This window comes from Mobula hypostoma, chromosome 1, assembly GCF_963921235.1.
Source record: "Mobula hypostoma chromosome 1, sMobHyp1.1, whole genome shotgun sequence".
Taxonomy (NCBI): domain Eukaryota; kingdom Metazoa; phylum Chordata; class Chondrichthyes; order Myliobatiformes; family Myliobatidae; genus Mobula; species Mobula hypostoma.
The window spans coordinates 217,823,882-217,836,831 of NC_086097.1; the positions used below are offsets into that span (position 1 = coordinate 217,823,882).

The following is a 12,950-nucleotide window of genomic DNA, read 5'->3' on the forward strand; positions in this document are numbered from 1 at the left end:
TCAGGGCATGAAGGGATACAGGGAGAAAGCAGAAGATTGTGGCTAAGATGAAAATTGGATCAGCCGTGATGAAATGGCAGAGCAGACTCGATGGGCCAAATGGCCCAATTTTGCTCCTACAACTTATGGTCTTTTACTCTGTATACATCTGTAACAATTTTTGGTATCCTCTGTTACATTTTTGATTAGCTTAACTTCATATTTATTTTTTTTCTCCTTATTGCTTTTCAGCTGACTTTTGTTGGTTTTTAAAAGATTCCCACTAATTTTTGCAATCTTGTATGTCCTCTCTTTTGCTTTTATATTGCCCTTGACTTCCTTTATCAGCTTCGTCCTTTCTCTAAAATGCATCTTTTTCTTTGGGATGGTCCTACATCTTCTGAGTTACTTCCAGAAACCAGCCATTGCTGATCTACTGTCATCACTGCTAGTATTCCCTTCCAATTAACTCCACCAGCTCTTCTTTCATGCCTCTGTAGTTATCCATACTCAACTGCAATACTGATACATCAATTTTAGTTTCTCCTCTCAAATTGCAGGGTGAAGCCAATCATATTATGAGCACTGCTTCCTAAGGTTCCTTTACCTTAACCTCCCTGATCAAATCTGGTTCGTTATACAACACCTGATTCAGAATTGCCCTTTCCCCAACGGATTTGACCACATGCACCCCTAAAAAGTCATCTTGTAGGCATTCTACAGAATCCTTCTCTTGGGATCCAGCACCATTTCCTAATATACCTGCAGATTGAAATCCTCCATGAATAGCATGACATTGCCCTTTTGACATGCCTTTTCGATCTCCCATTGCAATTTGTACCCTACACCACACTTCAAAGATAACATCAAAATTGGCCTGAAGAAATTCAACATTACATCAAAAAACTGGGAAGACATTGCACTCTAATAGATACACCTAGAGGAGATCTGTTCAAGAGGGTGGTGCGCTACATTACAGTAGCCTCTGCTGTGCCACAGAGAACAAGTACAGCTGCAAGAGGAGAGAATGAACAACCAAAAGACCTGATCACTAACCACAGCCACCACTTACTCATGTCCACACAGTACCAGAATACGTGGATCCTGGATCAGCCTCTGCAGCCAACTGAGGACCCAGCAACCCCTTAGAACATTTTATTTGAAATGAGCGATCATACTACTACACTACATCCTGGCTACTGTTCAGAGGCCTTCCATCAAGGATTTTTTTCCACCCTTGCAGTTTCTTATCTGTACCCACAAGGATTTTACATCTTCTGATCCTATGCCACCTCTTTCTAAGGATTTGATTTCACTTTTACCAAAAGAGGTATCCTACTGATCTGCCCATTTGCCTGTCCTTTTAATACAATATGTATCCTTGGATGTTAAGCTCCCAACTGTGATCTTCTTTCAACTACAACTCTGTAATGTCTACAACATCATACCTGGCAATTTCTAACTGTGCTATAAGGTTGTTTACCTTATTTCATATACTGCTATACTGTATGTATTCAAATACAACACCTTCAGCCCTGCATTCACTACACTTTTTGGTTTTGTCTTCATGTTGCCTGAGGTTAAATTCTTATTGCTCTGTTAACTTTTTGTCTTATTCTTTATTCTGGAGTCTTCCATAACCTCTCTGGCACTCACTTCACTTTTACTTTTATCCATACTTTTCCAAGCTATTGAAACCACCCCCCCCCCAACATTTATTTAGTTTTAAGCCCAATCCGCACCCCTAGTTATACAATTTGACAGAACCTTGTCAGCACTTTACAGGTGGAGCCTGTTCCATCTGAACAATTTCCTCCATCCCCAATACTGGTGCCAATGCCCCACAAATTCAAACCCACTTCTCCCACACCAGTCTCTGAGCCACACATTTATCATACTGATCTTATTAACCCTGTGCCAACCTGCATGTGGCTCAGATAATAATTCAGAGATCATTCATTTTTTGGTTAGACCATAAGACATAGGAGCAGAATTAGGTCACTTGACCCTCGAGTCTTCCCCACCAATCAATCATGGTTGATCCTTTTTCTCCCCCTCCTCAGCCCCACTCCCCAGCATTCTCCCCATAACCTTTGATGCTGTGGCCGCACCCAATAGCCTAGCCTCCACAGCTGCCTGTGGTAACAACTTCCACAAATTCATCACCTTCTGGCTAAGGAAATTTCTCCACATCTCTATTTTAAATGGACAGCCCTCTATCCTGAGGATCTGCCCTCTTGTCTTAGACTCCCCCATCACAGGAAACATCCTTTTCACATCTACTCTGTCTAGGCCTTTCAACATTTGAAAGTTTTCAATGAGATTCCCTCCACCATCCTTCTAAATTCCATCGTGTACAGGCCCAGAACTTTCAAACATTCCCCATATGTTGGAAATCCTTTCATTCCCAGAATCATCCTTGTGAACCTCCTCTGAACCCTCCACAGAGTCAGCACATCTTGTTTCAAATAAGGAGCTCAAAATTGTTCATAATACTCAAAGTGAGGCCTCACTATGCCTTATAAAGCCTCACCATCGCATCCCTGCTCTTATATTGTAGTCCTCATTATGAATGCCAAGATTGCATTTGCCTTCCTCAGCACCGACTCAACCTGCAAGCTGGCCTTTAGGATCAACAAGGTCTTCCAAGTTCCATTGCATTTCAGATTTTTGGATTTTCTCCCCTTTTAGAAAATAATCTGCACATTTATTTCTACTACCAAAGTGCATGGCCATGCATTTTCCAACATTGTATTTCATTGGCCACTTTCTTCCCCATTCTTCAAATCTGTCTAAGTCCTGCAGCCTTCCTGTTTCCTCAATACTACCTGCCCCTCCACTAATCTTTGTATCATCTGCAAATTTGGCAAAAAAGCCATCTACTCCATCATCTAAATCATTGATATGCAGCATAAAAAACAGTCCCAACACCAACCCCTGCAGAACACCACTAGTAACTGTCAGCCAACCAGAAAAGGATCCTTTTATTCCCACTAGTTGTCTCCTATCAATCAACCATTGCTCTAATAAGGCTAGTAACTTTTCTGTAATACCATGGGCTTTTAACTTGGTAAGCAGCTTCATGTGTGGCACCTTGTCAAAGGCCTTCTGAAAATCCAAATTTACAACATCCACTGCATCTTTTTTAGTTTTAGTCTATCCTACTTGTAATCTCCTCAAAGAATTCCAGCAGGTTCATCAGACAAGATTTTCCCTTAAGGAAACCATTCTGACGTTGTTCTATCTTGTCCTGTGTCACCAAGTATTCCATAATCTCATCCTTAACAATTGACTCTAACATCTTCCCAACCACTGAGGTCAGACTAACTGGTCTATAATTTCCTTTCTACTGCCTCCCTCTTAAAGAGTGGAGTGACATTTGTAATCCAGTCCTGCGGAACCATGCCAGAATCCAATAATTCTTTATAGGTTATTACTAATGCCTCCACAATCTTTACCGCTATCTCTTTCAGAATCCTAGGGTGCAGTTTATCTGGTCCATGTGACTTATGTATCTTTAGGTCTTTCAGCTTTTTGAGTACCTTCTTGCTTGCAATAGTAACTACACTCACTTCTCTTCCCTCACATCCTTCAACACCTGACACACTGTTAGTGTCTTCCACAGTGAAGGCTGATGCAAAATACTCATTTACTTCATCTGCCAATCTCCTTGCCTCCCATTATTATTTCTCTAGCCTCATTTTCTCGCAGTCCTATATCCATATCCACTTATTTCTCTTTTTTTATATATATATGAAAAAGATTTTACTATCCACCTTGATTTTGTTTGCTAGCTTGCTTTCATATTTCATCTTTTAGAACCATAGAACACTACAGAACAGAAAACAGGCCATTCAGCCCTTCTAGTCTGTGCCGAAACTTTATTCCGCTAGTCCCATTGACCTGCATCCAGTCTATAACCCTCCAGACCTCTCCCATCCATGTACCTATCCAGTTTATTCTTAAAATGTAAGAGTGAGCCCGCATTTACGTCAGATGGCAGCTTGTTCCACACTCCCACCACTCTCTGAGTGAAGAAGTTCCCCCTAATGTTCCTCATAAACCCTTCCCCTTTCACCCTAAAGCCATGTCCTCTCGTATTTATCTCTCCTAATCACATTTACTCCATCTATACCCCTCATAATTTTGTAAACCTCTATCAAATCTCCCCTCATTCTTCTACGCTCCAAGGAATAAAATCCTAACCTGTTCAATCTTGCCCTGTAACTCAACTCCTGAAGACCTGGCAACATCCTAGTAAATCTTCTGTGCACTCTTTCAATCTTACTGATATCCTTCCTATAGCTAGGTGACCAGAACTGTACACAATACTCCAAATTTGGCCTCACCAATGTCTTATATAACCTCCCCATAACATCCCAACTCCTATACTCAACACTTTGATTTATGAATGCCAGGATGCCCGAAGCCTTCTTTACAACCCTGTCTACCTGTGATGCCACTTTCAGGGAATTATGTATCTGAACTCCCAGATCTCTTTGTTCCTCCACACTCCTCAGTGCCCTACCATTTACTGTGTATTTCCCACCTTGATTTGTCCTTCCAAAATGCAACACCTCACACTTATCTGCATTAAATTCCATCTGCCACTTTCTGGCCCTCCCCTCCAGTTGGTCCAGATCCCTCTGCAAGCTTTGAAAGCCTTCCTTGCTGTCCACAACACCTCCAATCTTAGTGTCATCAACAAACTTGCTGATCTAATTTACCACATTGTTATCTAGATCATTGATATAGACAACAATAAACAATGGACCCAGCACAGATCCTTGAGGCACACCACTAGTCACAGGCCTCCAGTCTGATAAGACACTTTTCCCTCTGAATTATTCTTTTAGTTGCTTTCTGTAGGTTTTTAAAAGCTTCCCAATCCTCTGCCTTCCCACTAAATGTTGCTTTGTTGTATGCCCTCTATTTTGCTTTTACATTAGCTTTGACTTCCCTTGTCAGCCACAATTGTACTATTTTGCCATTTGAGTATTTCTTTGTTTTTGAAATACATCTATCCTGCACCTTCCTCAATTTTTCCAGAAACTCAAGCTATTGCTGCTCTGCTGTCTTTCCGGCCAGCATCTTCTTCCAATTCACTTCGGCCAACTTCTCTGCCCTACCACTGTGATTTCCTTTGCTCCGCTGAAAAACTGCTACATCAGATTTTACTTTCTCCCTGTCAAATTTCAAGATGAACTCAAATCATATCCTGATCACTGTCTCCTAAGGGTTCCTTTACCTGAAGCTCCCTAATTGCCTCTGGTTCATTACATAACACCCAATTCATTATAGCTGATTCCCTAGTAGGCTTAACAACAAACTGCTCTAAAAAGCTATCTCCTGGGTATTCAACAAACTCACTCTTTTGAGATCCATTACCAACCTGATTTTCCCAATCGACCTGCATGTTAAAATCTCCCATAACTACCATAACATTGCTCCTTTGACACGCCTTTTCTATTTGCCATTGTCATCTGTAGTCCACATCCCAGCTACTGTTTGGAGGCCTGTATATAACTGCATTCAGGAACCTTTTACCCTTGCAGTTTCTTTACTCAACCCACAAGAATTCAACATCTTCCAATCCTACGTTACATCTTTCTAATGATTTGATCCTATTCTTTACCAGCAGAGCCTTGCCACCCTGTCTGCCTGCCTTCTGATCCTTCCGATACAATGTGTAACCTTGGACATTCAGCTCCCAGCTACAACCATCCTTCAGCCATGATTCAGTGATGACCACAACATCATACCTGGCAATTTGTAAGAGTGCAGCAAGATCATCCACTTTATTTCTTATACTCATGCATTGAGATATAACATTGTGAATACTGTATTTGCTACCCTTTTTTGATTCTGCATCCCTAGTGCACTGATACTTACCCTGCTGGCTGCAATTCTGTCCTATCATCTGCCTGCGCTTCTTGACAGTCTAACTGCATGCCATCTGTTTTTTTTTAAACCATCTGCCCTATCCTGATTCCCTTCACTCCAGTTCCCATTCCACTGCCAAATTAGTTTAAATCCTCCCCAAAAGCTCTAACAAACCAGCCCCTGAGAATTTGATCCCCTTCAGGTTCATGTACAACCCGTCTCCTTTGTACTGGTCATACCTTCCCCAGGAAGAGATCCCAATAATCCAAGAACCTGAACCTGGCTCTAAGTTTTAATTTGGTCCCTAACTGCTCATATTCCCTCAACAGAATCTCTTTCCTTGTTCTTTCTATGTCATTGTTATATGGTTCATAACAACTGGATCTTTCCCCTCCCACTCTAAATTCCTCTCCAGGTCATATGAAATGTTCCAAATTCAGGCACCAGGCAGACAATACAGCTTTGAGGATTCTCAATCCTAATGGCAGAGAAATGTGTCTATTACCCTGAGGAGACAGTTCCCAATTAGAACTACATTTCTCTTCTCTTCTAATCTAATCTAATCTTCTCCCAAATGGCTCCCTGAACCACAATTTGGTTGCTTATCCTTCACCACTCTCATCCTCACAAGGAGCAACAATCTCAGACCTTTCAAGTTCAAGGGCTTAGCCTCCTCCAGTACTACTTCTTGAATCCCCCCTACCTGCCTCACTCAGTCACACCATCTTGTCCCTGAACAGAGATTGAATTTAAAGTAGTTAATTAATGGGTGTAACTGCCTCCTGTAACATAGTATCCAGGTAATCCTCCACCTCCCTGATGCATCACAGTGCTTGAAGCTCGGATTTCAGGTCATCAACTTTGAACTTGAGCTCCTCGAGCAACTAACACTTACTGCAGACGTGGTCATCGGAAACCGTAATGGGGCCCACTAGCTCCCACATCATGCACCCACAACATATCAACTGAACATGCATCCTTACTTCATTTAATTACATCTTTTTAGTTAACTACTTTCTAAAAAAAACCTCATCGGTTCTTACCTTCTACTTTCCTATGCCTCCTTGCTGAAGCCTCTTGGGCCAACGCCTCAGTTACCCATTCTAACCTTCTCACTATGGTAGCTCCCACACTGGCCGCTCCACTAAATCCTAACTTTTTTTATTGCCCCTTGCTGAATGCCTAATAGTCCAATGAATCTCAAAGTTAGCAGAATGTCCCAACAGGCCCTGCTTGCTTTTAAAATGTGGCACTACCCATGACAGCGCCACAATCTCAAACTTAATTGTGCTCATTGACGTTGATTGGCTTTTTATAAACCATTCAGGGAATTTCTAGATTGTTATTGTACACAAAATTGATTTCAGTGTGGTATTAAGGAATCTTACACTGTTCAACATACAATTCAAATGTTAAATTGAGGTCCTTTCTATCCTTCAGAATTGATATAAATGATCCCATGGCACCATTCAGAAAAGAAGAGGGATTTCTCTGATATTCACACAATGAACATTGCTGGGATGATTCAAATTGCCCATTTATTTCATTGTTTTTTGTGTGACCTTGCCATGTGCAAATTGGTTTCAATATTTCTCTATATTGCCACAATGAAAAAACCTCAAATGCAAGGTCTGAGCAACACAAGGTCATAAAGATGTATCAAACAATCTGCTGGAGGAACTTAGCATGGCAACCAGCATTTGAGTGTGGGGGTGAGAAGGAATTGTTCAGTTCCTCCAGCAGATTGTTTTTTGCTGCAGATTCCAGGATCTACAGTTTCTTATGTATTAATAAAAAGTGATCCGATAAAACAAGTGCTTTCTGAAAATATTGGTCTAATTATATCTTTGCTTTCAATATTCATTTCAAAGAAACAAATATCTAGATTGGCTTACAATTTGGACAAGTTCCGTAACGAGGCGAGATTTGAAATATGTGTTATGCTATTGTTCTGCAGATATAGATGGGTAAGATTAAAGGCAAAACCTAAATTATTAATCTCTGTAATGTTGTTGTCATATAAATATAAAACAGACAGGTTCTTGCATGCAGTGAGGTCATCCTGAAACAAAAAGAAAGAAAACAATGTATAAAAATCTTAATGTAAATAAAATGTAATCTCACTTTGTATCAAAAATATACCTATGCACTTACAGATTTTAAACATCTTCTAAGCATGTCATCAATTTTATATTAAAATGACAGAAATATACCTTCTATATCTTCTATATATAATACATACTTTCAAGAATAAACATTAATACTACGTATTTTGTGGAATAAAATTACACAAGTTTTATTACTTAATAAATTAAGATAAGATACAAGAGGATAATGCACCAGACACAATGTACATGAAAAGAAAAAACATCCAAAAAAAATTGAATCCCATGGAACGAACAAAGCAGTTGCGTCATGAATAATAAATTGGCTAAGGACTAGGAAAAGATGGGGATTGAAACTAATGGGCAACACAGCCCAAGGAAAGGTCAAAGTGATACCCAGATGGTTCTGTACTAAGCCTGTTGCTGTTGTCAATATACCTTTATCAAAACAACTTTAATTAGGCTGAAAAGTCACAATTTCAAAATATGAAGTCACAAAACTGGCCGCATGGAAAACAAAGCTATGATAACCAAGACAATATAGCCTTAGCCAACCCAGTAAAAGTGGGCTAATTAAAGCCATAGCAAAAATGTTTGCAGGAACACAGCAGGATCAGAGACCAAATCTTTACTGCAGCAGGAAACACCAATAGATTGAGTAGAAGTATTTCAAACTGCACAGAACTTGATAAGATGAATAAAAATTACTGCCTCTGGCTGGGGAAATCTTGACAAGGCACTTTGATTTAAATTTATTATTGGCAATGAGAGGAGAAAGTTAGGAGACATTTCTTAACGAGCACAGTAAACAACCTGAGTTATCGGCACATTTTTGTGGAAGAAGAGTACAAATATGTTTGCTTTAAAACAATATTTGAACAGATTTTCTTTGAATATGGCAATCAGGAATATAGCGTTCCTCCCACCAATAACCAACTAAAAAATAAGCAGTAATATTATGTGCATGTAAACATACTTCTCATATGATATTAAGAATGCATGTACATGTTCCCCCCAAAATCAGCCAACATTAATTCCTGGATATGCCATTAGTCACACATGATTTACTACCTGCAAATTTTCTTTAAAGATAATGGGTGCAAGTTTGTAATGGTATATGACAAGATGAAATGACAAATTATTAAATTGACATTTTGGTTATAAAGGCAATTTTTATCATGTAATAAACTGGGCAACAACTCGCAACTCATGTAGGTGGTTGTAGGTGTGTGGAATTTCCTACTTGAAGATGTATAGTTCCTCCACATGCTTCACTACACTAGTTTAAAACCTTTGATGAAATAAATCATATAAATGGCATGCGAAGCCTTAATTACTACCAAACAATCTATCTAATACATTAATTATTGTAGAATTTTAAAAAATTTTTTTAATGAGCTTTATCTTTCTTAGTCTTTATTTTCCTTTCAGCTACATGATTTTATATTTAATTAAGTATACTTTTTGATCCAGACTTTTCAGTTCTTAGTGAGGATTCCAGATTTTGATTGTTTGACAAATCATTCTATTACTTGTTCTGTTTCAAACATACAGTAGATCTTTAATGGAGACATGACGGTATAAATGTTCTCTAATTAGTCTAAACATGCCTTACAATATTTCACAAAATACTTGCAGGATTTGTTAACATGTATCCCATTCCCCTAACCATAAAATCGAGGTCCAGATTACCAGTAAGCTCTGATTTACACTCCAAGGAGACACAATAGATGATTTGCTGAATATATTGTACCATAGAAACATCATATAGAGGGAACTAATCACAAACTTTGTTCATTTTACATAGGAAGATTATTTAGTCTTTTCTTTTTGAATACAACGAAAGACATCTACCTATTTTATCAATACCCACTTTCCATTGCCAAATGGAAACCACTTAGATATCAATATCATGTTTGATCCCACTAAATGAGAAAGGCCATCCCTTTTATGAAGTAGTGGAGGTCCTATTTCTACTCATGGCTGCGAACTACAACTTTCAGGGCAAATAAATGGTGACTAATATTTATTTGCTTTCTGTTTGCATGTTTGTATTATTTGTGGGCACATGCAAAACAATTAAACTATGTACTAAAAACCTTTATCCAAGGAAAGGAAAAGTACCCTATTTTGCCTTGAAACTTATAGAATTGCAGGAAAGCAGAAATTTTGTGTCAAGTGCTTGGTCAAAGGGATGAAGAAAGATTTCCAGTCATCATTAAATCCTTAAACTTCCTTGAGTGTGAACCATTAAATATCTGAAAATCTTATGCTGAATTGCCTATAGTTTAGATATTAGAATAATAGGAAAGTGAATAGACCACTTAGATTTTTGACCTTTTCATACATACAACAAAATCATTGCTGATCTTTAATCGAATATCATACATGTACCTCAGTTCCATGTCACTAAAAACCTTTGCTTAACCAATTGCAAAAGAAAATTATAAGCTTCTACTTTGTATAGAACTTCCCTGAAGACAATAGCTCTATTTTTTTGGCTATGTTTCCTAGTCTATTCCTCAAGCTCTGGAAGTATTTCTTCTCTAGATACCCTATTTTCCAGTTAATTCCCCTCTATATCTTGAAGATACCAATTAACCTCCCCTACTGTAAATTCCTAGTATTGCAACCCTGGTTTATTCATCTATATACTACTAAAACTCTCATGCTCTGTCTGTCTGTTTGTGACCTCCAATTAGCGCAAACGGTGCATTACAGTGGCACTTTGTTTGGCTAAATCAAATTAAAATGCGCTAACTTACAGAATGCAGGCAAAGTTCAGGGTTATATATTTGTATAAAATTGCTCATTCGCCAAAATAAACAGGCTCCCTTTTAACCCGAGACCTGATCAGCCATCACGGAAATGGGGACGTGACAGCCCGACGCATGCGCACGGCCAGTCTCAGCAGCGACACCAACCTGAGCAAAAGGGCAGGGCAGCTCTATTTCGAGGGGTCCACATTCTGCTAATCACCATCAGCATGTGCAGGATTAGGACAGATCTAGTTACCATCCATCAATAAGAGATAATTAAATCTTATTGTAATGACGTCCTTCGAGACACCCATAAAACCCTTTGCAGCAGTCAAAGGACAGTGGTGACTATATCACGTCCATTTAGGACAGCGCCAACCACATCATCAAGAATAATCAGCATCCTTTGGTGTTACTGCTTCGTATCTTCTATCCAGCATTAGGGTAAAAAAAATAGTCAGCCTAATTATGCCACGTGGAAAGGGAACGAGGACATTATGGTCAAGAGATGATGCCAAAGGTTGTCAGGAAGCAGCAAGGAGAGGGAGAGAACAAGAATCAGATGAGGCTAGGGCCACACGACTCCAGGACAAAAAAAGGATGAGAGAAGAAGAGACAGAGAAGGAGAGGCATGCACGTCTCCAGGATCAGAGACAACGACAAACAGCAGAAAACATGAAGAGATGGGGGATGAAAGGGCTGCATGTCTCCAGAATGACAACGAGAGGCACAAGGGTGGCAGAGCAACACTCACAACATGCTGGGGGAACTCAGCAGGTCGGGCAGCAGCCATGGAAATGATCAGTCACCGTTTTGGGCTGGAACCCTTCATCAGGACTGAAGAGGGAGGAGGCAGAGGCCCTATAAAGGAGGTGGGGGGAGGGTGGGAAGGAGAAGGCTGGTAGGTGCCAGGTGAAAAACCAGTAAGGTGAAAGATAAAGGGGTGGGGAGGGGAAGCAGGGAGGTCATAGGCAGCTGGGGGAAGGGGCAGAGTGAAAGAGGGATGGGGGAAGGGAGGGGGAGGGAATTACCAGAAGTTAGAGAATTCAATGTTCATGTCCAGGGGCTGGAGACTACCCAGACGGTATATGAGGTGTTGCTCCTCCAACCTGAGTTTAGCCTCATCCTGGCAGTAGAGGAGGCCATATATGGACATATCTAAATGGGAATGTGAAGCGGCGTTGAAGTGGGTGGCAACCGGGAGGTCCTGTCTGTTGTGGCGGGCGGAGCAGAGGTGCTCGATGAAGCAGTCCCCCAACCTGCGTCGGGATGTAGAGAAGGCAGCACCGGGAGCACCAGATGCAATAGATGACCCCAACAGACTCACAAGTGAAGTGTTGCCTCACCTGGAAGGACTGTTTGGGGCCCTGAATGGTGGCAAGAGAAGAGGTGTAGGGACAGGTGTAGCACTTACGCTTACAGGGATAAGTGCCAGGTGGGAGAGCTGTGGGGAGGGACGTGTGGACCAGGGAGTCACGGAGGGAACAATCCCTGCGTAAAATGGAGAAGGATGGAGAGGGAAAGATGTGCTTAGTGGTGGGGTCCTGTTGAAGGTGGCGGAAGTTGTGGAGGATAATGTGCTGTATCCGGAGGCTGGTGGGGTGGTAGGTGAGGACAAGGGGAACTCTGTCCCTGTTGTGGTGACAGGAGGATGGGGTGAGGGCTGAAGTGTGGGAAATGGAGGAGATACGGGTGAGGCATCATTGATGACGACAGAAGGGAAACCATGATCCTTAAAGAAAGAGAACATTTGAGATGTCCTGGATGGCAGATAAGCCAGAAATGATGCCATCATTAAACGAGGAGCAGGTATACTTGCTTTGCTATGCGTCATTCTTCTTTAATAAACTGAGGCTTACTACTTCACTTTCCAAAGCAAAGCGATACCAATAGCATTCAGGAAAATTTAATGTTCATTCTGGTCACATCAGACTGCACCACCCTTCTCTCCAAGGGTGCCCCAATGGGTCACCCTATTATCTAGTCTTACCTAATTCTAGCATACAAGAATCATTCAAGCAAACTTATATTCAAGCCCTCTGAGAACAATACATCCTCTGATATATTGTACCCAGAACTGAAACAAAACTCTAGCCATACAATAGCTAAGAATTTGGATAACTACATCATAATATAATTCCTTTGCACTTTAGTCAACTAGTAATAAAAGCCAGTTTTCTATTTGTTTTTTCAATGTTTCTTTGTATCTGCCTGGGACATTTTA

The 12,950-nt window shown here is 40.5% G+C and overlaps 1 protein-coding gene across 4 annotated transcripts in view; it reads right to left on the reverse strand.

The window, feature by feature from the left end:
• The window catches only part of ppp1r42 (protein phosphatase 1, regulatory subunit 42), a 121,902-nt gene that overhangs the window by 100,396 nt on the left and 8,556 nt on the right, over positions 1-12,950 (reverse strand). For all 4 annotated transcript variants that reach the window (XM_063064602.1, XM_063064610.1, XM_063064619.1 and 1 more), the window contains one exon: positions 7,758-7,924. In XM_063064602.1, the coding sequence (XP_062920672.1) occupies positions 7,758-7,924 (167 nt within the window). The remainder of the gene's footprint in view (positions 1-7,757; positions 7,925-12,950) is intronic.